The sequence below is a fragment of the Podarcis filfolensis genome (assembly GCF_964270895.1).
Source record: "Podarcis filfolensis genome assembly, chromosome: 7".
Classification (NCBI taxonomy): domain Eukaryota; kingdom Metazoa; phylum Chordata; class Lepidosauria; order Squamata; family Lacertidae; genus Podarcis; species Podarcis filfolensis.
In genome coordinates, this window is record NC_139603.1 from 28,644,630 (window position 1) to 28,670,450 (window position 25,821).

The 25,821-nt window shown below is 42.8% G+C and overlaps 1 protein-coding gene and 1 long non-coding RNA gene across 4 annotated transcripts in view; one reads left to right on the forward strand and one right to left on the reverse strand.

The window, feature by feature from the left end:
• The window catches only part of DSP (desmoplakin), a 47,694-nt gene extending 25,417 nt beyond the window's left edge, over positions 1–22,277 (forward strand). The window contains exons 9-24 of one of the 3 annotated variants that reach the window (XM_083623649.1): positions 159–254; positions 988–1,113; positions 1,715–1,867; positions 2,573–2,727; positions 3,597–3,723; positions 4,154–4,370; positions 5,669–5,880; positions 6,730–6,896; positions 7,534–7,672; positions 8,038–8,231; positions 9,288–9,450; positions 9,800–9,883; positions 10,897–11,004; positions 12,212–12,310; positions 14,020–16,314; positions 18,372–22,277. In XM_083623649.1, coding sequence (XP_083479775.1) covers positions 159–254; positions 988–1,113; positions 1,715–1,867; positions 2,573–2,727; positions 3,597–3,723; positions 4,154–4,370; positions 5,669–5,880; positions 6,730–6,896; positions 7,534–7,672; positions 8,038–8,231; positions 9,288–9,450; positions 9,800–9,883; positions 10,897–11,004; positions 12,212–12,310; positions 14,020–16,314; positions 18,372–21,572 — 7,536 coding nt within the window. In that variant the 3' untranslated portion in view covers positions 21,573–22,277. The remainder of the gene's footprint in view (positions 1–158; positions 255–987; positions 1,114–1,714; positions 1,868–2,572; positions 2,728–3,596; positions 3,724–4,153; positions 4,371–5,668; positions 5,881–6,729; positions 6,897–7,533; positions 7,673–8,037; positions 8,232–9,287; positions 9,451–9,799; positions 9,884–10,896; positions 11,005–12,211; positions 12,311–14,019; positions 16,315–18,371) is intronic. The other 2 variants (XM_083623650.1, XM_083623651.1) reach the window with 2 other exon arrangements.
• Positions 21,930–25,600, reverse strand: LOC310767265. The gene is made up of 2 exons (XR_014550819.1): positions 24,437–25,600; positions 21,930–23,472 (listed from the first exon to the last, which is right to left on the reverse strand). It is a non-coding gene; the product is annotated as an uncharacterized lncRNA (long non-coding RNA).
• Positions 25,601–25,821: the final 221 nt, after the last annotated feature.

Below are 25,821 nucleotides of genomic sequence, written 5' to 3' on the forward strand. Positions count from 1 at the left end.
TTAAGCAAGTCCAGTTCCTTTAAGCCAAGTCCTGTTTATCGTCTCTTCCTCACTCCAAAGCTGTTTTAGGAAGTTTTGAGAGGTTTTGTTGCTAGCTAGGTAAAAGAAATGAATGAATGGAGGATGAACTGTGATTTATTTACTCTTTAAATATATAGGCCTACATGGATACACTGCAAACTCAGTGGAGCTGGATTCTCCAGATCACCAAGTGCATTGATGTTCATCTCAAGGAGAATGCAGCATACTTTCAGGTGTGTGCAGTCATAACGGATATTAGAAGTTGAATCCCAAGCAACAGCATTTAAACTCTATGTTTGGTTGTATAATTTTTTGGGGGGAGGGGGGAGAGGATTCACAAACATGCAGTATCTTGCACTCCAATTATTAGTAAGTAAGAAACAGCAGATTGTGAGTTTAGCTTGTAGTAAGGAAGGCTTGCTAAATAAAGCATCTGAAATTGGATTGAAGGTAATAGGCTGTCTTTAGTTTAGTTTCCTTCATTTATTCTTCATATACCCATGCTCTTGAAAGGGGATTGTATTCATATGTTCAAGTGCTGCATTTCCTATTAATGCCTGTTAGTCCAGTATAGATTTTACGAGTTCAGCATTACTAATCTCTTAAAAGTCTGTTGGATCCTACAAGACTACCGAAATCTCATTCAGGGCCCACTGTAATCATTATGTACAAAAAGTACACTTCACAACTTTAATTTATTTTACAACATTTGTGTTCTGGCTTTTTCTCCAAGGAGTTTAAGGCAACATAGAGGGTTCTCCCCACTTTATTTTATCCCCACAACAATCCTGGGAGTTAAATTAGACTAAGAGAAAGTGACTGGTCCAAAGTCACCCAGTGACCTTCATGACTGAATAGGGATTTGAGTCCTGGTCTCTCAAGTGCTAGTATGACACTCCAACCACTATGCCCCACTAGTGTGATTAGATAAAGATAATCATATGTCTGTTTGCTTTTTATGCATAGTTTTTTGAGGAAGCCCAGTCAACTGAGAGCTATTTGAAGAATCTACAGGATTCCATCAGAAAGAAGTTCATCTGTGATAAGAATATGTCCCTGCAAGTTCTATTGGAGCAGATCAAAGAGTTGGAGGTATAGTTGCCACTTTGTTTTGAGATCCCACAGCTTCTTTCATCTTCAGCAGGACTAAGCCCATAAGGGCAGATTTCCTTGTATATGAAAGATACTGTGTTTGAAGGACAGGCGACATGAAAGCTCATGGTGGCTGTTTGAAGCTATTGGGTGAGGGAAATGAGAGGTGTTAAGGAAAAGGTCTGGGGGAAATTGCAATTTCCAGGCTTTCTTGTCACGCTGATGCGATTAAAAATGAGCAGCCACTGCTTTGGTCTGTTTCACCGAGTATATTATGCTTCATATATTTGGGACTGCTGCAGCATTTTATGTACTCAAGCAGAACGTCAGAAACTTCAGATGGATTTTTTAGTTTTCTTTTCCTCTGTTATTGATTGCAGAACCCCTAATTTTAGAGTTTATAACTCTTAAGAGTTTATAGAACTCTAAAATATTAACTCTGATTTTCTCAAAATGTTATCACTGAAGTCTACCAAGATACTTGTCTTAAATTTTAAGAGAATCTAGATTTGACCGATAGCAAATGCGGGTCTGTGTTAGTGAATGCGGTTCCTTGTTTATAAGTATTTTTTGCCATGACAAACTTTCTCTGTCTTTCTAGAGTGAGCGAGAGAAAATTTTGGAATACAAGAGACAAGTGCAAAATTTGGTGAATAAGTCTAAGAAGATTGTCCAGCTAAAGCCACGGAACCCTGATTACAAGAGCAATAAGCCAATCATTCTCAAGGCTCTGTGTGACTACAAACAAGATCTGGTAAGAATCATGCTATTGATTAATCACTCAGTCATTGATCGTATATATTTTAGATGTATTGGCAATCCCATCCCAAGCACCTGAGGCAGGCTACTGTGTAGCTTCAGTTAAAATCTGCTTAAAATGGACCAAACGTATTGGATGATAAATAATCTGTTCTAGTTTCTTCTTTACTGCAGCTGCTAAGCAGGTGCTCAGGTAGAAATGTCTTCAAATGTTTCCAAAGATGCATGGAGTTGAACTCCATTCAAATCTATGGCATGGTATAGCCCTCATAGGACTATGCCATTCCTGAAGGTTGGGGAAACGGCATGCTTGAATGAAGTATGATGTGTTCTAAGCACTACAGAGAACACCCTGTGATTGACCCAACAAATGGTAGGTTATGGTGTTCTGCATCACATCACTGGGCACAGAGGGCAACCCCAGTGTATTGCAGTAGTTTAGCCTAACAATTTTTCCATGAGGTTATTTTATGCATACGTATATATAAAGTTGCATGTTAATAGGAATGCATGCCAGCTTCAATCCCGTACATCTTGGCCTCTGGGTATCCAAGCCTTTTTTATATGTGTATTCAGACCTATGACTAAAAGTTGTCTAGTCCTAGGGTCCTAATTACATCAACTGAAAACTACATCATAAGTATTTACGTTGTCCCAGTGTGTTAACGCCTACAATCGTTTTCTCCTGCCTTTTCCATAGAAAACCATGCGCAAAGGAGACGAGTGCATTTTGAAAGACAACAGCGAACGTAGCAAGTGGCATGTGACTGGGCCAGGAGGAGTCGATATGCTGGTGCCATCTGTCAGTCTCATTATCCCTCCCCCTAATCCATTAGCTGTGGATCTGGCGACTAAGTGAGTTATTCATAAAACCTGAAGCCATATTGCTTGAAAAAAAAGTGTGAGTTCTTCCCTGGCTCTGTATGTTGTGTATCTTTGATTGGGTCAGAAAAGAGCCCAGTTGCATATAACAGTGTGACTGGGTGGACTCTGTGCACCCATCTATATATTATTTAAGGAACTCAAAGCCAGCGAGCAAAAATTTAATTTTGTGTTTTGAGTGGGAAGTGCTGGCTGTGAGCAAGTCTGTAGGGAAAGGGGAACGTCTAGGTGTTGTGGGACTCCAACTCCCATCATCCAGGAGCATTTGCCATGTTGGGTGATGGGAATGAGTGTTCAAGAACATCTGGAGGACCAGAAGTTCTCCATCCCTGCTATAGAAGGTCAGTCTCCATTGTGTTGCAACAAGAAACCTTTCTAGAGGGTGGGCTTTCCCCACCCCTCAAGAGCCCATTTTGCAGCCTTTCTCCCAGATTCTAAGCAAAGCTAATTCTGACCGGAAACAAAATTTTTGGTTTAATTTAATTCAGATTCATTTTAATTTGTGGTTATTCAGTACAGGCTAAATATGAATAGGGTTCTTTCATATTTATTTATGTATTCTTTTGGGTTAAATGAGGTCACATCATTAGTTGAATGTATCCAATATGGTATCCAACACACTTTAGCCCTGCAGCACCTAGTTTTGGAATCATTGCACAAGGAGCAGACTTCTAGCTCTCAATGTGCTGCATCGAAAAAAGTCCACATTTATATTGAAAACATTTGCGTTTTCCTATTTGGGGTTTTGAGCCCTTATCTGCTCAGGACGCTCGTCTTCTGGTTGACTAGGAGACACTGATGTTGCTTTTCGAACCTGAGTTAACACATTCATTGCCATTTAGGATTGAGCAATACTATGAGGCCATTATGGCTCTCTGGAATCAACTCTACATCAACATGAAAAGCCTGGTGTCTTGGCATTACTGCATGATTGACATTGAGAAGATAAAGGCTCTGACTATTGCTAAGGTGGGTGTTGAAATGACTTCTATAAAGTTTGACCAGGAGCTGTCATAGTCTTCGCAAATGTGCACTTTTCCTAACTTTTGAGCACATATATAAGAAGACTTGGGTATATGCATTCTAGACTTTACAGGGGCTGTCTGCCTTTTCTCAAGCCTTGTTTGTACTGATAACATGACTGGCAATTCTGCAGTCAACTCTTGCTTTTGCTGACCAAGACTCTCCCTGTTTTCTTTTATGGGCTCATTCCATTGCATGCAACCTTAAGCTCTTCATTCTAACGTAAACCTCTACGGTTAGCTCATTTTGTCATTGTTAATCCTACAAATATAAATAACTCTCCAGAATGCCCCTCTTCTGTAGTCATCATTCCGGAGGATTGCATCAGCTTTCTTTGGCTGCTTTTCCTTAAATTGTTTCTGCCTGTTCATTTCAGCTGAAGACCATGCGCAGAGAAGATTACCAGAGAGTAATAGCTGACCTGGAGATTCATTATCAAGAATTCATCAGGAACAGCCAGGGCTCGGAGATGTTTGCAGATGAGGATAAGAGGAAAATCCAGACTCAGTTCTCGGATGCTCAGAAGCACTACCAAACATTGGTCATCCAGCTGCCAGGCCAACACCAGCAGCGTCCGCAGCAACCAAATCAAGGTCAGCTTTCCACAAGAGTGGTAGAAACCGCACCGTCTGTTGCAGGGTGTAGTCGTGCTTCACCTTGGAAGCCTGCACAACTTGCGACCCACTGAGCCAAATGCAGTCCACCAACCATGCATGCAATTCACCAAGGTTGCAGTCAATTGTGTGTCCCTCTTCCATGCCTGGGACTGCAGAAATACAGGAATGTCAAATACATGCTGGGCCAACAGGTACTTGGTGAACTGCATTCAGCCTGACACATAGTAACTTGACAGACAATTAGTCCATGGTGCCTGAGTTTGCTTGTTGTCCTCTTCCCTCCTCACCGCTTCTTCCTTTTGTGTCATGCCTTTTAGACTGAGGGCCAGGTTGCCTTGTTCATTACTGAGTTTATGTAAGCTGCTCTGGGAGCTTCAAATCTAGCTCAGTATGGTCTGTGCTGACTGGCAGGAACCTTAAGGTTTCTGAGACTGTTCTCCTCCAGCCTTACCTGGAGATGCCAGCGACTGAACCTGGGTTCTTTTGTACACAAAGCATGTGATTCACCACTGAACCATAGCCCTTTCCCATAGCTTCCTCATAGGTAGGCCTCTGCTTCACTAAAAGGCTCAATGGGTACACTAAACCAAATAATAGCACACTTGAAGTCTGTGTGTAGGTAAATGGGTGCTGACCGCTATAGGCAAGCACATTTTTAATCACCTAGAACAACCTGTGGGTCCCCAGATGTTGTTGAACTACAACTCCCATCACCCCTAGCTAGGAAGGCCAGAGCTCAGGGATGATGGGAGTTGTAGTCCAACAACATCTGGGGACCCACAGGTTGAGAACTGCTGATCTGGAACATGGGCAGGCAAACTAAGGCCCAGGGCCGGATCCCGCCCAATCGCCTTCTAAATCCGGCCCATGGATGGTCCGGGAATCAGCGTGTTTTTACATGAGTAGAATGTGTCCTTATATTTAAAATGCATCTCTGGGTTATTTGTGGGGCATAGGAATTTGTTCATTACCCCCCAAAAATATAGTCCTCCCCCCCAAAGTCTGAGGGACAGTGGACCGGCCCCCTGCTGAAAAAGTTTGCTGACCCCGATCTAGAACCTCACCTGGCACACGCCCAATTGCTTGCATGTTCTTTTGCCAGGTGATGGGGCAGGAGAAATGAAGGCAGACTTATTCAGCAGTGCATACAAGTTGTTCCCTATCCACAGCGCATTGTTTGCCATGACGTCACACCACCTCAATTCACAGGGGTTAATTTTCCAAAAAAACGAAAACTGACTCACTGGTTGTCCCCCCCCCTTTTTTTATACCAGTTGTGACAACTGAAGTCACTCACCTGGGCTCATCCCAGCAAGTCCAGAATCAGAAGCAGGAGCTAGAGAAGCATGAAGCCTGGATGCTTATGGAACTCCAGAAGCTTCGTCGCCAAATCGAGAACTGTGAGCTCCGCATGGCGCAGAGAACCATCCTTCAGCCAGACCAAGGGGCCTCCCAGAATTTGTCCGTCAGAATCAACGAATTAGAGGTACGTGTTGATTTGCACCGGACAGGCGTAGCATGGTTGTGTGTGGTTCAGACTGAATGAAACTCTCCCAAATCCTCTTGATTCTCTCTTTTTCCACTCTTCATATTCTTAAGAAGCACCAGCAGTGCCAAGATGAATTGATATCACTAGTATAATAACACTGGTGGCATTTGTGGCCAATCTGTTGTGCAGTGAGGTCATGAGATGACTTCTATCTATGCTAGAGCAAGTATTACAGCAGCTACTAGGAGAGAGACCATAGCTCAGTGGTAGAGAGCCAAGGATCAGCTAATATGTGACACAAGAGATCTGCCTGAGAGCTGGAGGGCAGTTGCCCGTCACTAGAAAATACTGAACTAGATGGACACAACATTATCACAATAAAACACCCATCAACTCCACTTGTTTATAAGCAGCGCAGCACATTTAATATCAGTCACTGAGAAGACCCTGCCCCTGTCAGTCCTAACAACTCTCTGGCAGACTTTTAAAAAATACACATTTATCTCATCCAATCAGAATTTCTTAGCTTGCAAAGATGGCCATCTTTCACAGCTGGTGGATCTGGTCCCTGAACAGTATGTGTGTGCAGAGAGCTTGGAAGGATAGTAGGAACCTTTTGGGGATTTGTACTAGAAGTTGCTTATTATGGGATTGCATACCAAAGAGAAAAGTGTCTGAACATCTCTTTCAGTCCTTTTATTTTCTTAAACATGAAACACATGTTCGTGGGGCAAGATAGATGATACATCAATTGCAGGTTGTTAATGTGATCTTAAGAAGTGCGTGAGAATAAATAACATTTCTTCTCTCTCTCTCTCTCTCTCTCTCTCTCTCTCTCTCTCTCAGGGTATACAAAATGATTCTCAGGCAATAGCGGTCGCTCTCAATGGGCAGAAAGATTATCTCCCCAGGTTTAGAGGCTCTGAAAAGTATCTCTATTTGCAGTCTGAAATAAGTACCTTGTTTCAGAAACTGGAAAATATTAATGGGGTCTCTGCTGGTTATTTGGACAGGTAAGGAAATAGACAAGCAGTCCTATGGTTATCCATATTATAGGTGTGCTTTGTTGTTATTCTTTAGTGATTAGTGCTTTTATTTAATCAACTGCATGTTTTAAGGATTTAAATCCAACATACACCCGTAACTATTAATATTTTAAACTAAGGTAACTCTAACCAAGGAGGTCCAACTTCTTCAGCAAAATAAGCTGTACCAAGCAGCGTCATTTATGCAGATGCCTAGTTTTCTATACTGTTGTTGACATCCATCCATCTCGAGAGATGATGGGAAAGTGTGCCATTGGGGTGAAGTCAAACCGTAACAACGCCTGCTGTAGTTGTGGAGACTGATAGGAGAGGGACATGTTTTATTGCAGTTGGGGCAGATGAAGGCGTCCAGTTTCATTTTCTATACATATTCCTCAGTTTGCATGTGGAACAGTTTGCATGTGGGCTCAAATTTCCTTAGAATCGACTGGCGACCAAAACCAACTTCATAGAGCAATGCTATGCCTATTACTCAGAATTAAGTTCTGCTGTGTCCAGTGGCACTTACTCCCAAGCAATGAGGGGTGGAGAGAAAAGAGACTGAAAGCAAACGATCTTTTCCCAACCCTGCATATGACTTTCTGATGGCATTGTTTTGCTACAGCTTGAATGCGCTGAGGTCCCTGCTCCAGGCAATTCTCCAAACAGAAGATGTGATCCGAGTGTTCGAAGTCAGACTTACAGAAGAGGATACTCTTTCTTTGGACCCAGATAAGGTGGAAGCTTATCGAGCCTGCCTGAAGGTAAGAGAGAGGGTTTTATGTATATATCGGAGATTGAGCCATGAATTGGTTACTCACAATGTCTTAAAGACCTTGTGCTGTTTTTAAATATAGGGGGGGAAAGCTTAATGTTATAATAGATTTGTATATTACGATTTATAATTTGGTCTTGCTTTCATAAATTAACACATTCTATTTCCTATGAAAAAATAATACAGTTTATGCTTGTTTGCGTTCTCTAAATATTGCCAGATATGTTAAGTTTGATCATATGCAACCTATTCTGCCCTTTCTTGCAGCTGTCTGGATTATGTTGTGGTTGTGTTTACTTTCTAGTGAGATCTGGGATACCGAAGATAGATTATTCTGTTGCTTATTTTTTCCAGAAAATGAAAGGAGACCTTAGTATGAAGAAGTCGCTGCTTGGTACCATGGAGGCAGAGCTGCAGAGGGCTCACCAGGTCCACTCGCAGTCTTGCCAGTCGTATCCTCTCCACGATTTAGATCTTGGAAAGTTCACTGAAAAAGTCGGGCACCTCACAGACCGTTGGCAAAGGGTGGATAAGCAGATTGATGACAGGTTTGTTTGTGATTTCTAAAGAGTAAACTTCAAATCAGGTGTTCAGTAAGCTGTAGACCTCGTACACCCATCAATGCTAACCATAGTTAATAGTTAAAACTGAGGCATCTTGCAAAAATAATAATTTAAAACTTGACTTTCTAGTTCCTGTAATAGTTAAAGGCACCAGGGAGATCAGCTGAGCCTTGAGAGTGGTTTGCATTTTTGCTGCTCTAGACTCATCATTCTCTAGCTTTGGGGCTGTGCCAGCTCTTTAGCCATAGTTAAGGAGGTCCAGGTTAACATTACCTATGGTTTGTAACTTAATAAGCCAATACTGGGCTGGGTTCATACATAACACCAAGTCATTTCCAGACTGAACTGATGAGTGTTTGACTTGAGATCGTAGTAGCTGAAAACGTCCTTCCCTAGGAAACTACAGCTACTTCTATGAAGATTCCAGTTTATATGTTATGTTTAGAATGGAATGTCACACAGAATGTTGGAGGAGGTAACACTTCCCTGACCTTCTGAGTTGCCACTGTTTACGGGAAAGGAGAGGGGTTGAGGTAGAATGCAGGTCAGTGTGGAGCAAACACACTGACAGGAGCGCTGGATTGGCTCTGCCAGTGTGTTTGCACAATTCTGACCTCCCTGCAACTTCACCCTTCACATTCTCCCTCCCGGTAAGCAGCAGCAATTCATCTGGTGGGAGGTCAGCTGAGTGCCATTGCTTCACTGCGCTATCCACTACTGACTGGTGGCTTTTAAAGCAGAAGGCTTTTATGTTGGCATATGTCAATCTATATTGCAACTGTTGCATGGTATGCAGATTTTGCAGATATTGCATGATGCGTGCATTAACTTGGAGCTTTTTGAAGTAGCAAAGTGGATCTCTTTCTGTTCTTCGGAGGCCATATGCTTTGTGTAGTGGTCCTAGGATTAATTCTGCTTGCAAAGACCTCTATCTCACATCTGGAAGATTGCTTTCAATCATAGCGGGCATCACTGGGCTGCATAGACTAGTGATGTGAATTAGTTTAAGGCAGCTTCATGTGTTGCTACTTTGTCTTACAGGACCTGGGATTTAGAAAAACAGGTGAAGCAGCTGAAAACCTATCGGGATCTTTACCAGGCTCTGAATAAATGGATTTGTGATGCCAGGCGCCGGCAGGAAACTATTGAAGCCATGAAGCTGGGAGATGTTAGCACTGTCATGAGATATCTGCAGGAGCAAAAGGTATTGTCTTGCACTCAGTGTTGCAAAGTGTTTCCCCTAAGTAATTTGGCTGATGTGAAACCAACTTAGATTCAGTGAAGTATTAGGAGTTTGTGTCAGAATCCCTGCTAATGTAATAATGATTAAGGGTGCAAGTTATGAGCTTGATGTCTTGATTTCAAATCCCACCTCAGCTAAGCTTGCTTTATACATCTTTGTCACCACAATTGTCTCTTGGGATCACCATGAGAGATATAGTATCATCAGTGGAGTGATTGACAAGTGTTGCCATTCTCCTGAACCAAAAGAAGACTTGACGGCTAGAAATCTGATAAAATTAATATTGTGGGGTTGTTGTTGTTTTTTGCAGAACTTACATGCTGAAATAACAAGCAAGCGAGACAGAGTGGAAGATGTGATGAAGAATGCAGAGGTGTGCTCAGCTGCAATCAAGGTACTGTTATTTTTGAACATTCCCCTACAAATATATCTTTTCCTACAAGAGCTTAATCCTGCAAGGCTCCCTTCTCTCCTCTTAATCCTAGACTAAATCCTTCTCACTCTTCACACACTCACATTTCTCAGCACAATAGGCTCAGTTCTTGGGCAAACCAAAGTTTACAAGATACAGACCAACTGACAGCCTCTGTATTTCTGCAAGTGTATCCATGATAGTCTGGCTGGTCCAAAACTTCCAGGGCAAATTTGGAAAAGCACAAATGCTGACAACAAGCTGAGGTGGCTACACCAAGGGAAAGAAAATACACACAGGATTATCTTGTGATTTTATTTTTATTTTTGTGTTTCTAGTAGTTCTGTTCAGATTGCAGTACTGAGCATACTTCTAGAAAGCATTTGAAAAAGAAAAAATCAGTGGGTCTTATTCCCAAATCATTCTGTCATACCCCTGTCTGGGTTAATCGTGGGGCTGATTTTTTGAAGTTTAAGACATGTCATTTAAACCCCATTGATCTGCTTGTACAATCAATCCTTTTTTGTTGCCTTTCATTCAAAGAGTTTTTAATGCAAGTTGTGGAAAAAAGTTTCTCTACCTTACTTCCGGCATGCCTGGTTTTAAATGCATTTCTTATTCTTCTTTTTAGCAACTACTCTCTCTTCTGACCCTCTACCATACTGATTCTTAAAATCGGGATTTGGGGTTTTATTTATTATCTGTCTGTCTAAAACACACTCTTCATTACAAATGCAGTTCCAGAGCAGCTTGCAAATTTAATACATCACACAGAGACTAAAAACAAGGGAGGTATTTACGACCAGCCAGCTAAAATAAACATCAACACTGGCACCAAAATTCCATCAGAAACCTGGGCAGATAACCAGGTCTTCAGCTGGTGTCAAAAGGTTGAAAGAGTAGGTTATTGCCTTCCTGCAGTTCTGAAAATCCAGGTCAGGAGGCATACGTTGGCTGTCTTTACAAAATGAATTGTGTTTTCTTCTCTTCTGCAGGATTATGAATTGCAGGCTGCAGCTTATTGCTCAGGACTGGAGACTTTGCTGAACATCCCCATTAAGCGCAGCATGGTCCAGTCTCCTTCAGGGCTAATTCTGAAAGAGGTAAATGATAATAAAGTGCACTTTCATGATAATTGGTAATGTTCTTGCTTGGTGAAACCAAGTCAGGAGGTGTGCACACAGTTCTGAAGGAAATCTATGGTGTTGTAGCCCTGGGCAGGAACCTGTTTGCTAAACCACACGAGAGACTGGTGTTCCAGAAAAGCACGGGGTGGTGTTTTGGAATGCAGATTGGGGAATTGCATACTTGGTATATATATGATATGTCAGAACCCCTCTGCGATCAAAAGTTGGTGTGTTCTAGCCTAATTTTCCTCCTTGCTGGCTGTTTTTCTGCAGGCAGGGTGGTTTAGGGTGGTGGTTGTTTTTCAAACACAGAGAAGTTGTTAAGCATGACACACTCCCCCCTAGGCTTATACAGTGGTACCTCGGGTTACATACGCTTCAGGTTACATACACATCAGGTTACAGACTCCGCTAACCCAGAAATAGTACCTCGGGTTAAGAACTTTGCTTCAGAATGAGAATAGAAATTGTGCTCCCGCGGCGCGGCAGTGGTGCTTCAGGTTAAGAACAGTTTCAGGTTAAGAATAGACCTCCGGAATGAATTAAGTACTTAACCCGAGGTACTACTGTAGTCTAAAGTGGTAAAATCTAGAAAGGGCTGCACCACGGGACGTTCCACTATTTGTAGATCAGCTCTAAATCCATTTCAACTCATTTATACTTATGTCAGGGACATGGGTGGCACTGTGGTGTAAACCACAGAGCCTAGGGCTTGCTGATCGGAAGGTCGGCGGTTCGAATCCCTGTGACAGGGTGAGCTCCCGTTGCTCGGTCCCAGCTCCTGCCAACCTAGCAGTTCGAAAGCACGTCAGAGTGCAAGTAGATAAATAGGTACCACTCCGGCGGGAAGGTAAATGGCGTTTCCGTGCACTGCTCTGGTTTCACCAGAAGCGGCTTAGTCATGCTGGCCACATGACCAGGAAAAACTGCCTGCGGACAAACGGCTCCCTCGGCCAGTAAAGCGAGATGAGTGCTGCAACCCCAGAGTTGTTTGCAACCTGGACTTAACTGTCAGGGGTCATTTGCCTTTACCTGTATACTTAAGTCAGAGTCAATCTAGGATCAGGCTGGCATTTTATTTTAAAATAATAACAACGCAAAACCCCAAGCCTGTTGATGCAGACGAAACATAGCGTTTGGGATAGGTTGACAATAGATTGCTTTTCCCTCCCTTTCCATGCAGGCTGCTGAGATCCAGTCTCGTTACATTGAACTTCTTACAAAATCAGGAGACTATTACAAGTTTTTGAGTGAAATGTTAAAGAGCTTGGAAGATTTAAAGGTAATATCCCTCTTCCTTTTTGTATTGTGAATTGTCAGGTTCCTGGGTGCTTTGTAAATATTTCTGATGCTGTTAATAATACCTTCATGCAATAATAAATAACATTCTAAGGCTACACTTCTACAATGGAAACCAAACTTTCTTGCTATACACGGTTCAGCTTTTTTAGTCTTAAATGTGAGGCGTGCATTCAGCAGACTCATACAATACAGCTTTTTGTGGACTAGACCAGTTTAGACTGCAGATAGAGCTGATTCCTTGTTTGAACACTGCTTCCTGTAAAACAAATGCCGCTCCCTGCACATTTAAAAATGGGCATATTAGGAAGATTTTAGAGTAGCTTTCCTGGATATGTTAGTTGTTTAGGTGCATGAGGATTTTTTCCCCCATGAGGCATCCTTCAAGCAAGTGATGGGCTCATCTGCAGTTTGAAGTTGTAATAGCTTAGAATGAGCTACTATCAGATGATTTGTTGCTTGTGTAGATTGATTCCTAGTTATTCCTGTTATAGTAGATGCAGGGTGGATAAAAAAAATTGATTTTTTTTTAAATGGAAAAAAATCAGATTTTTAAAAATTTTAATCAGATTTTTTTATTTAAATTGGATTTTTAAAATAAAATGCTTTTGAGCAAAAAATCTTTCTAAATACAATTTTCTATTTAAGTTACATTATACGCCAAAGGCTATTCATCAGGAAATAAGGATTTGTTTTAAGTTTTCCATGAAACCTTCATCTGGTTGTAAATATTAAGATTATACCAGCAAGAATGAGTCTTTCTGTAAAAAAAGGATTTAAATCAAGTCTTACTGACTAGTGATTTAAAGCAAGTCTTACTGACTAGTGATTTAAATCAATTTGAAATCCACCCTGAGTAGATGAGATTTTTCATTTTAGCTTCAGTCGTCACTCCCTCAAGTTCAGGACCCCTGAATTTGGTTTTGCCACCAGCTTTACATAGGGCATAACCTGAATTTAAGCATGGCTTTGGATGCCCAGTCTTGGCCACTGAACACATGAAGCAATAAAAACAGGAAACTGAGAATGTACAGAATAATGTTCAGTTGCCGTTAAGGAACCAGTTTTCCTTCACATATTGAGATCAGCGTGCAGGGCATCCAAGAGGGAGAATAGTATTTAGTGGCCGCTGTGAGCATTAGCGCCTTCCCCTTTTTCCTTTTTGCATAAAGTAGCCTGTTTGTAGACACCTGGTTTCTGTACAGTTGTTTTCTATTTGGTCCAATATTGGTTCAGACATGATATGTGATCAACGAGTTTCTTTATTTCAAGAAACATTTTATATCATGCCTTTAAAAATGTTTTCCTAGGCTAACAGATGTGTAAAAACCAGAAAAATGAACCCCAGAGCTCTGGTTTAAGTCTGCTTTCAGAGCTTGACATAGAGTAGCATATATTCCTCCAGATCCAATGTTTTCTGGTGCACTAGGACTTTTGCACTGAAAACCATGAAATATTAAAAAGGCCTCGTTGAGAATGTTAAGAGTCTTGTCCATTATGGTTAACAAGAGAATGTGAAGTTTTTTTTAAAAAAAATGAAATAAAACAACCAAACAGCAAAAAAGGCATTTTATTAAAATTAGCTGTGGAGTGGTGATTTTTTTGGGGTGTGTGTGTGAATGAGTAGCATGCTGTTGGTCAAAAATGGTTGCGATAGGTAATTTTTATCTTTCATGCTTTCTGAATCTGCAGATGAAAAGCACCAAAATAGAACTATTGGAAGAAGAGCTGAGACTAGCCAGAGATGCCAATTCCGATAACAGCAATAAGCACAAATTCCTGGAGCAAAACCTACAGAAGTACCAGTTGGAAATTTCCCAGCTGAAGGCCAAACTGATGGGTTTGGAAGAGATGAAGAGGCAAGCAGAGTTGGATGGTGGCTCTGCCAAACAAAACTTGGACAAGTGCTATGCTCAAATAAAAGATCTGAATGACAGAATAACAAGGCTGACTTATGAGATTGAAGACGAGAAGAGGAAAAGGAAGCTATTGGAGGACAGATATGACCAGCAGAAGACTGACTTTGACCAACTACAGAAGACAAGGCAGAATGAGAAAGAAAGCCTTGGTTGGCAAAAGATAGAATCTGAGAAAGTCATCAAGGAGAAGGAGTACGAGATAGAAAGGTTAAGGGTGCTTCTCCAGGACGAGGGGAATCGGAAGAGAGAATATGAGAATGAGCTGGCTAAGGTAAGAAACCAGTTTAATGAGGAGATGAGTAATATAAAGAACAAGTATGAAACCGAGATTAACATTAAGAAGACCACCATCCACCAGATAGCATCCCAGAAAGAAGATGATGCCAAAAACCTCCGAGCCCAGATCGATAAGCTGCAGAGAGAGAACAGAGATCTGAAGGATGAGATCATCAGGCTCAATGACAGCATTTTGGATGCTACAGAGCAGCGGAGGAGAGCAGAAGAAAACATTCTTCAGCAGAAGGCTTGTGGCTCGGAGGTGGCTCAGCAGAAGCAACAGATCGAGCTGGAGCTGAAACAGATCATTCATCTGCGCAACGAAGACAACGCGAGGTACAAGCAAGCGCTTGAAGATGCTGCTTTGACCATCCAGGACAAAACCAAGGAGCTTGAAAGAGTAAAGATTCAGCTGCAGGAAGAGGCTAAAAGCCGATGGGAACTTGAGAATGAATTGGCTAAGGTAAGGAACAGTTATGACGAGGAAATTATTAGTTTAAAGAACAAATATGAGACTGAGATTAATATCACAAAGACCACAATAAATCAGGTGACACTGCAGAAGGACGAGGAATCCAGTAATTACCGAGCACAGCTCGACAATGTCGTGAGAGAAAATAGGAGCTTATGTGAGGAAATTAGGAGACTGAAGAACACTATAAGTCAGACATCGGAGAACCTTAGACAAGTGGAAGAAAATGCTCACCAGCAAAAAGCCATTGGCTCTGAGATCTCGCAAAAGAAGCAGCAGCTTGAGATTGAGTTAAAACAGACTGTCCAGAAATACTCCGAGGAGACCATGCGTTACAAGCAGTCTCTTGACGATGCTGGGAGGACCATTAAGGACAAAAACAAAGAGATTGAAAAGCTGAGAAAGTTGCTGGAAGCAGAAACAAACCAGAGGAAATCTATGGAGGAGGAGAATATCCGATTGCAAAGAGTCCAGTACGATTTGGAGAAAGTAAACATCAATGCCACAGAGACCATCAGCAGGTTGAAAGTCCAAGAGCAGGAACTGGGGCGGCTAAAAAGCGAATACGAGAGGCTTGCCCAGGACAAAAAGGGGAAAGATCAAGAAAGCACAAGGCTGCAGGGCACAATGAAAGAGCTGCAGCAGCAGAAACGCAAGCTGGAGGAGGAGCTTAGTAGGCAGGCTAGAGCCATAGGAGAAGAAACTGCCAAGAGGAAGGAAGTGGAAGCAGAGTTAGAATCTATGAGGAGGTCTTACAGAGAGCAATCTGTCAAGATCACAAACCTTACTCAGCAGATAGAGGAGGTCTCGATGGTCAAGAAAAGGAGTGAAGATGACTTGAAGCACCAGAGAGAGGTGCTAGATGGTCAGATGAGGGAAAAGCAGAGATACTTGGAGGAGATAAGGAAGTACACTTCAGAGATCGAAACCTTGCGCCGCCAGGTGGTCCAAGAGCAAGAGAATCTAAAGCAAGCTCACATGCGCAACGAGCACTTGCAAAAGGCTATTGAGGACAAGAGCAAAAGCCTCAATGAGTGCAAAATAGAAATTGAAAGACTTCAGTCTCTTACCGAGAACCTTACAAAAGAACACTTGATGTTAGAGGAAGAGCTGCGTAATGTGAGATTGGAGTATGATGATCTAAGAAGGGGCAGAAGTGAAGTGGATGAGGAAAAAAATGCCACAATTATTGAACTTAAGAGTCAACTACAAACAAGCAGCAAGCATACCCTGGAACTTCAGGGTCTGATAAATGGTTTACAGAAAGAAAGGGACAATTTGAGACAGGAAATTGAGAAATTCCAAAAGCAGGCTATGGAGGTATTCACAAATATTTGATCACAACTTTACTGTCCCTCAAATAATTCAACACCAAATGCATTTCCAACCAATCATTGGACCCTAAATTTATGTATATTGATTTTAATTGATTCCTTTTTAAATTTGATATAAAAATTCCAACTGGCTTCTAAGTGCAGGTCTCCTACAGGCATTTGATTGGCTACTGTGAGAACAGGATGCTGGACTAGATTGGCCATTGGCCTGATCCTGCAGGCTGTTCTTATGTTCTTAGCTGTAGGCCCAGATTTGGGTCACTTCTAGACTAGTGCAAAGGAGATATAAATCTTACCTAGCACCTGCTTTTGTTACCTTTGGTGCTTAAAAAAATCTTTGGGTGATATGTCATTCCAATAGAATTTAGCGTTTTTTCCTATGGAAAATTGGTCAACTCTTCATCATCCTTAGAAAGGAGCAGGACTTTGAAGACCAGGCCATATTTCCAAAACCTGTTCTTACAGAAGCTACCCCCTGAAGTTCGGTTACTCTGACATCTCAACCCCCAAAGAGGGGTATACAATATGTTATTCTTGAAGTTGCATATTGGAGCTTATCCTTATCTCCTTTGCTCTTCTCATTTTTTATTTTGCTGTAGGGTAGTATATGTATATACATAAATACATACATGTATACCTTAAAAAGTGTACATATGCAAAAGTGTATACACAGTTATACTGGTGTTGTATATTTGGTATACATTTTATTGTTTATGTACCTGTATATTGTCTAAAATGCACATTATACATAATTATATGTGTGTGTGTGTATGTGTGCATGCTATACATGTCACTGCTTTCATTTCTTTCTTAAAAAAAGAAAGAAATCTATGAGTCACAATCCTGCACAGAGTAGAGCATACTTAAGCCTATTGACATTGCCTCAAGTGTGCTTTCTTCTGTGTTGGAGTCTGGCCATTTTGCCTAGTAGCTTGGGCTCATAATTTTCAAGTAAAATGATAGTTATGTTTCCCTGTCTTTGTTTACTAGGAGCAACCCATCAGGCATTGCTACAGTTCAGCCTCGATTCATATCAATTCACTCATTGAAATGAATGGAGAGCCTACCTTAAGCAATGTTTGCTGAACTATATTGGTTTGCTAGTGCAAGATTGGTCCACAAGCAGTATTTTCCTCAGTGGGGTATCTGTTTGCTCTCATTGTCCCCTCCCCACACCTGTAATTCACACGCACATTATTATCTATGTACTTTCATTCACTCAGATTCATCACATAAGATACGTGATGGAACTTTATCCATTAGTCTAGTTGTAGTCTCAAAATAAGCGCTTTTTTGAAAGAAGAAAAAGATTGTGGAATTAAGTAATTAGTTTTTTGGTTTTGGGTTTTTTTTTGTTAATGTGGGTAAATCGGCTCCAGGTAAGATCAGTCTGGATTTGATGTCGTGATACATATGTTTTGTAAACAGAGCAAGATGAAGGTCCCCTTTCAGTAGACACAAGATTTTATCAGAGGCAGTACTGAAGTGCAGGCATCCCAAAATACTTAGCTTCTACTAGACTACTGTCAAAATTAAGACTGCATGTCGTATATATGTACAGGTGAGAAATGGAAAATATTAAGCACTGACAGTGCAATCCACCCCAAGCTAAGTATTTTTAATTCCTGTTGATTTCAAAGGGAAGAGATAGGATTGTGCTGTATGCACAAGGCTGCAGTCCTATGCACGCTTGCCTGGGAGTAATCCCCATTTAATTCTGCGGGTCTTACTTCTGAGTAGACGTGTAGGACTGCGCTGTTAAACACATGCTTAATCTTTCCACTGAAACTGGCAGGACCCCAGTTTGCTGGGTCATGCCCCAGACTCTCCTGTTAGAATTCTTTTTAGCCCATTTCTATCAGTGTACTATCCTGTATTAATAAAACAAATCCACAGCTGCATCCAAAACATCATATTTATTACTCAGGGCCATAGTTATCCAGTACCCCTTATAGGATAGGTTGAAATATAGGGAATATAGGATATTAAGAAGAGGCACTAATTTTCTCCTTGTTTATTTCTTTCTTTTAAAAAAAACCATAGACATCCCATAGGATCCAAGAATCCAAATCCCAGTATACTCATATTATGCAGGAACGAGAAGCGCTGCTGATAAAAATTAATGCCTTGGAACAAGACAAAGCAAGGTTGCTGAGGTTGGAGGAAGAGCTGAATCGGGCCAAAGGCACACTGGAGTCAGAATCCCGCTTGAAAATGCGGCTGGAGAATGAGAAGCAACAAATCCTGAACGACTTAAATCAGTGGAAGAGCCAGTATTCCCGGAAGGAAGAGACAATCCGGAAGATTGAGTCCGAGCGAGATAAGAGCGAGAGGGAGAAGAGTGCCTTGCTGATAGAAATTGAGAGGCTGCAGGCAGAGATGAAGAGAATCGAAGAAAGGTACCGCAGCCGCTTGGAAGAGACAAGCAGAAAGAGCCAGTCGGAGATGGAGGCTGAGCGCCTGAGGCTGCAAAGGGAAATTGAGAAACTGAAGCAGCGCCCATATGTGGCCAGCAGAGTCACCCAGACGGAAGATGACTTTGCCATTGACCCTTCCAAATTACTCTTCAATGGCCTGCGGAAAAAAATAACTGCTGTCCAGCTGTACGAATGCCAGCTGATAGACAAGTCCACCCTGGATAAGCTGCTGAGGGGGCAGAAGTCCGTGGAGGAAGTTGCTGCTGATCTCGAACCCTATCTCAGAGGAGCTGGGGCTATAGCTGGGGCCTCTCTTAGCCCTAAGGACAAGTATTCCCTGGTGGAGGCTAAACGGAAGCAGCTTCTCAGCCCAGAGAACACCGTCTTCCTTTTGGAAGCCCAGGCAGCCACCGGAGGTGTGATTGACCCCCACCGCAACGAACTTCTCAGCGTGGACAGTGCAGTTGCTAGAGACCTGATTGATTTTGATGACCGGGAGCAAATCTACACCGCTGAAAAGGCTATCACCGGATTTAAAGATCCCTTCTCAGGGAAAACCGTGCCTGTGGCACAAGCCATCGGTAAACAGCTTATCGACAGGGAGACCGGGATACGTCTCCTTGAAGCTCAGCTGGCTGCGGGAGGAATCGTTGACCCCATCAACAGTGTGTTCTTGCCGAAAGACATCGCTTTAGCTCGTGGGCTGATTGATCGAGACCTGGTCAGATCCTTGAACCAACCTCAGAGTTTAAATAACTTAATTGACCCGATCACCAAGAAGGCCATAAGTTACACGAAGCTGAGGGCGAAATGCAGAATCGAACCACACACTGGTTTGCTCCTCCTTCCCGTGCAGAAGAGAAGCATGTCATTCCAAGGCATCAGGAAGCCCATTGACATTTCTGAGTTAGTAGACTCTGGCATCATTCGGGAGTCGACGGCAAATGATCTGGAAAGTGGGGTAATCACGGTTGAAGAAGTCAGTGACCGAATCAAAGATTTCCTCCAGGGCTCCAGCTGCATAGCTGGCATTTATAACGAGGCCACCAGAGAGAAGCTTGGCATTTACCAAGCCATGAAAATAGGTTTGGTTAGACCAGGAACAGCTCTTGAGCTTCTGGAAGCCCAGGCAGCCACTGGATTTGTTGTGGACCCTGTGAACAATTCACGACACACGGTGGAAGAAGCTTACAAAAGAGGCCTAGTTGGAATAGAATTTAAAGAAAAACTCCTGTCTGCTGAAAGAGCAGTCACTGGGTACAAAGATCCAGAAACAGGAAACATCATCTCCTTGTTCCAAGCAATGAACAAGGAACTCATTGAGAGAGGCCACGGGATTCGCTTGTTGGAGGCCCAGATAGCCACTGGTGGGATCATCGACCCAAAGGAAAGTCATCGGTTGCCAGTCGGCACGGCATACCAACGTGGCTACTTCGACAAAGAGCTGAATAACATTCTCTCTGATCCCAGTGACGATACCAAAGGCTTTTTTGACCCCAACACAGAAGAAAACCTGACCTACTTGCAGTTGAAAGAAAGGTGCATAGTCGATGAAGGAAGTGGGCTCTGTCTCCTGCCCCTGAGAGAGAAGAAGAAAGTGGTGCAGACTTCGCAAAAAAACACCCTCAGGAAGCGCAGGGTCGTCATCGTAGATCCAGACACAAATAAGGAAATGTCCGTCCAGGAAGCGTACAATAAAGGCCTCATAGACTATGACACTTACCTGGAGCTTTCTGACCAGGAATGCGAATGGGAAGAAATCACTATAACAGGTTCAGATGGGAGCACAAGAGTAGTGCTTGTTGACAGGAAAACGGGCCACCAGTATGACATCCAGGATGCCATTGACAAAGGCCTTGTGGACAAGAAATTTTTTGAGCAATACCGTTCCGGGTCATTAAGCCTCACTCAGTTTGCAGACATGATTGCTTGCAGGAATGGCGGTGATGAAGTTTTCAGACACGAGTCCATTCGTTCCCCTACGGTACTGAGTATCAAGAGTTCATCTATCAAGCTAAAGAGCAGCTCGGGCTCGGGCTCCTTTTCTGAGTCCCTCGAGGAAACTACTCCAATCGCAGCCATATTTGACACAGAAAATTTGGAGAAGATCTCCATTTCAGAAGCCGTGCAACGGGGAATTGTTGACAGCATTACTGCCCAGCGTTTGCTGGAAGCCCAAGCTTGCACTGGAGGCATAATATGCCCCGTCACAGGACAGCGACTTTCCCTTCAGGAAGCGGTCACCCAAGGCCTCATTGATCATGAGATGTCAACACGGCTGAAGCCAGCTCATAAAGCCTTCATAGGGTTTGAAGGCATCAAGGGCCGAAACAGAATGTCAGCCGCAGAGGCTGTGAAGGAAAAGTGGCTCCCTTACGAGGCTGGCCAGCGCTTCCTTGAGTTTCAGTTTATCACCGGAGGTCTCATTGACCCCGAAGTTCGTGGGAGAATAAGTACCGAAGAAGCCATTCGAAAAGGGTTGATTGATGGCCGGACAGCCCAGAGGTTACAAGACACCAGCAACTATGCGAAGATTTTGACCTGTCCCAAAACAAAGCTGAAAATCTCCTTCAGAGATGCAATGAATCGTTCGATGGTGGAAGACATAACTGGGCTCCGGTTACTGGAAGCTTCTTCGGTTTCATCCAAAGGCATCTCCAGCCCATACAACGTCTCTTCAGCACCAGGCTCGCGCAGTGGATCACGCAGTGGATCCCGCTCAGGCTCGCGGAGTGGATCCAGGAGAGGAAGCTTTGATGCAAACACGAATGCCTCGTATTCTTATTCCTATACAACCGTCAGCAGCAGCAGCTCGCTTGGGCGCTAGTCATTAGCTAGCCAGCCTATCTGAATTTTGCAGGGGAAGCATCTGCTGGGATCTGTATTCCTTCTTTGTTTTAACAAACAGAAAGAAATGGTTGTTGGTGATATTAGCACTTGCTTGGGTGAAATAGTTAAGCTGCAGAATAGAAGCCAAACCCAAATGCCAATAAAATAAATCTTTCTGGATGGGATGCTGTGCTTCTCCATACATGTATATATATATACAACTCACTTGCATGTGTGCATGCTTTCTAAATGTCTTGGGTGCAGACTTCTCATAGTAAATGGAGGAGGCAAGTTCTCTCTCTCTGATGTTGGTGTGCAAGCATCTTTTCTCATGTATTTAGCATTTGCTTTTGTCCCCTTCAAATAGTCATGCATGGCCACAAACTATTATCCCAGGCTTCATATTGTTTTTTATCAGTGTTGATGTTTTTAAAGCCACTTTTTTATCAATGTGGATGTTGCACTGCACAACGGTGATGGTCTGAAAATCCTCTCCAACAAATGTTATACCCAATTGTGCTATGCTATATTCTCATTTGGTCACACTGCTTTTATTAGGGCAGATTTATTAGAATGTGCCTTTTCTTTTGCTGTGGCCAAACATTTCTATTCATTTTTTGCTTGCTTGTAACCCGGGTAATACCATGCAGGCCCATCTGTGTAACATTTACTATTCTGGCAATAAAAAAAATAATTAACCACCTTTGATTCCTTTGTGGTAAATATCTTGACATTAAGTGTTTGTTTTGTGTGCGTTCTTGGCAGTGGCTAAACTAGCTGCAGTAGTCGACTGCATAGTGAGTACTGCGAAGTGGAGGTTCCCTTAGTCTCACATTTAATGGCTGCTTCAGATCTCAGCTGTAAATATCTGTGGTTGTCAAGGATGCTAGGCATTAGACATGCACTTTAAATTCATGGTGGGAATATGATCACTAGAAACCATGGAAGTGGATGGGAAGCCATTGCCAAGTACATTCCAAATTGCTTCTGGTTTCCTATCGGAAGTAACTGGTGAGCAGTTTTCTAGATCTACACCTCCATTGCTAAATGCTGAAGTACAGATGTGGAGAACTGCATCCATTCATTTAAAACTTACTTGATCATAGGAACATAGGAAGCTGCCTTATATCAGACCAGAGTATTTGTTCTATCTAACCCAATACTGACTGCTCTGACTGGCTGAAGTGTCTTTTCCATCACCAGAGTCTTAGGCAGAGGTCTTCTCCATTACCTACCATCTGATACTTCAAAAACAAGGGATTTGAATCTGGGACCTGCTACATCATATGCTCTACACCTGAGCTATGGTATCTCTCTTAGCTCTCTTCTGTGGCAAACCATCAGTGAGTTTAGCATGGGAACAAATTTCTTTTCTCTCGGAAAAGCAAGACACGGGTGGCTTATATCGTAGCCACCATTTAAAGCATCCTTTATGTATCCATCTATTGCAAGAACTTCTACTCAAAAAACAGCGTTGCTGGAAAGAGCAGGGGAACAAAGCACAGGAACCCGTGTTAGCGTGGCTGTTTTATAGTGGATACTTATCTATACCTGATGGGGATACACCTGTGATTTGGAGAGACAGCACACTTTGACAATACGCAAGTTAGACAAGGATGCATATAGTAGAAATTAGGGACAGGAGGAAAAATGACACTTGCCATTTTTACTTACAAATTATCATAATCTCATGTTGCAGTGTTCCAACACATGTCAGCAGAATCTTCCAACTGAATGTTCTATAAATAGGCAACCCCTTTACTAATCCAGGATGAGAGGGTGGGTGCCATAGTCTTACTTCTCACAGTCCAGAAACACCCGGGGGACCACTATATCCAGGGGAGCCTAGTGGAATAGCCAATTTTGGAACAGCCAAATTGCAGAATAGCCAAGAAATCCTGGATGAAGAAACAGAAATTAACAGGGTCATCCTTCCTGCTACCTGGTTTCTGAGTGCGAAGTGAAAGAATATTCAGCCATTTATTTACGTTAGTAAAATATGGCATATGCAATCATCCTTGTCTCCTTTGGTAGGGTGGGATATAAATGAAATCAATAAAACAAAGTTATCTTAATTTTATCCTTTCAACAGCCTTGGAGGTTTGGGATGGAATGCCATAAGGCATTCGATTTATTACCTCAGTGAGAACTAACCTGTATTCTTGGCCACAATATGCCTTTGTGTAGAAACTGATGCACCTCTGTCCAGACTACATACCCCAAGACAGACCTGCTACATATCAGCCAGTATACAAATATACAAAGGATGCTTTGGGAAACAATGGCCAAAATGGTTGGCTCAGCTGCCTGCAAAAAACAGCTGTGGTTAGGTCTGGTTGCTTTATTCTAAAGTGGATGCAGAGTTTCACAGAAGGTAGTTGAACATAATGGGGAAATGGAGTAGCACACTTAGACATTTGCCTCGTAAACTCTGGAATCTTACCAGGTCCAGGGAGGCCTGAACCTAGTTTTCTCCATTCACTTTTCTGCCCATTTCCTCCTAGATAGCAAAAGCATATCTCACAAAGTTCCATGAGTTGAAATAGATGATTTAAATGGTTAAGTAAAAAGCTCTGGGGTCCTTAGCATTGTCTCCATCAGCCCCTTTAGCTCCAGGATGCCCAGTAAGTCCCACTAGTTTAGTCAATCAACACAGGGTTTGCCCTGTTTGCAGAGTAACTGCATTTATTTTTTCCCAAATATTAACCCAATGCAGCACGTCAGTGGTGCCTGTTCAGATGGCAATAATATGAGAACTGCACTGCTAAAAGAGTCTAAACTCAGTTATAAGGGTCTGCCTTATACTCTGCTAATGTGTGTGTGGACATCATTTGACGACTTCAGTATCACGTGATAACTTACATGTGTGGATACAATGACATAGAGGTTTCATATCACATTGCCTTTAAAAAATATTCAGCTGCTCATGATCAAGAGTAGAGATATCAAGTGAGATGCATGCATGCATTTAGCCCAAGGGCTGCATTGTATCATGGGGACCACATGCCAGTGGTGGCTGGACAAAAACTGAGCAGAGCAACAGATACAGGACTCTCTTCATTTAGTGGGCTACATTCCAGCCAAGCAAACGAGGTTTCTTGAGTGCACACAACACATCTCTTCATCCAGACAAGCGAGGTCCATTATCACAGTTCAAGAACACATTCCAGCCACGCAACATTCAAGGAGGTTGTGCAATAGGACCAGCAAGAGTCTGCAGACTGCACAACTACACAAGCAGGCTGCTTACACTCTCAAGTGCCTTGCGCCGCCTGAATGAAAAAGAGAAGGGACGGACTGCAACTACACTGGTGGGAACCCGAAAGCATCTTTCTAGTTGTTGCCATCAAGGGTGAAGGGGTCCTCTTGATTATTCACTGGAAGCTATGCCCACATATTCAAACAGCAGCAGGGCTGTGCCTACAGCACCATCATCACAGCCTTCCTGTGTACAGCTCCATGCACAGAGGCCTCCCTCAATAGCCTACTTCAGACAACACGTAAAGATATTGGAGGGCAGGGCAGTGAGGTCCAGCTCCCCATTCATGCACTGACTAAACGCAAGACACTAAGGTTTTCTGCACTAAGCCCTAGCAAACTTGGTCCCTACACAGACTCTCAAGGCTGCTGCTCTATCATCACCCTAGTAGTTGTGTAATGCATCACACACATTACAAGAATGCAGAGCTGTGTCACACTTTCCTATTTAGCCATTTAAACATCACTCGAGACTTGAAAGTGCTATCATCTCATTGACCAGGAATCAATTGGGCTAACACTGAATATAAAACAGCAGTACACCACCCACTGAGGGCAGCCAGCTGCATGCCAAGAAAACAGAGGTGTCGACTTAAATAAAATATGTAGGAGGCAGGTAAGTCCCGCCCCACATAATCACATGACACGGCACACACACATTATTTGAATGGCAATGCCCATCAACTGGGGACGCAGGTGGCACTGTGGGTTAAACCACAGAGCCTAGGACTTGCCGATCAGAAGGTCGGCGGTTCGAATTCCTGCGACAGGGTGGGACGCACGTGGCGCTGTGGGTTAAACCACAGAGCCTAGGACTTGCCAATCAGAAGGTCGGCGGTTCGAATTCCCGCAACAGGGTGATCTCCCATTTCTTGGTCCCTGCTTCTGCCAACCTAGCAGTTCTAAAGCACATCAAAGTGCAAGTAGATAAATAGGTACCGCTCCGGCGGGAAGGTAAACGGTGTTTCCGTGCACTGTCTTTACCAGAA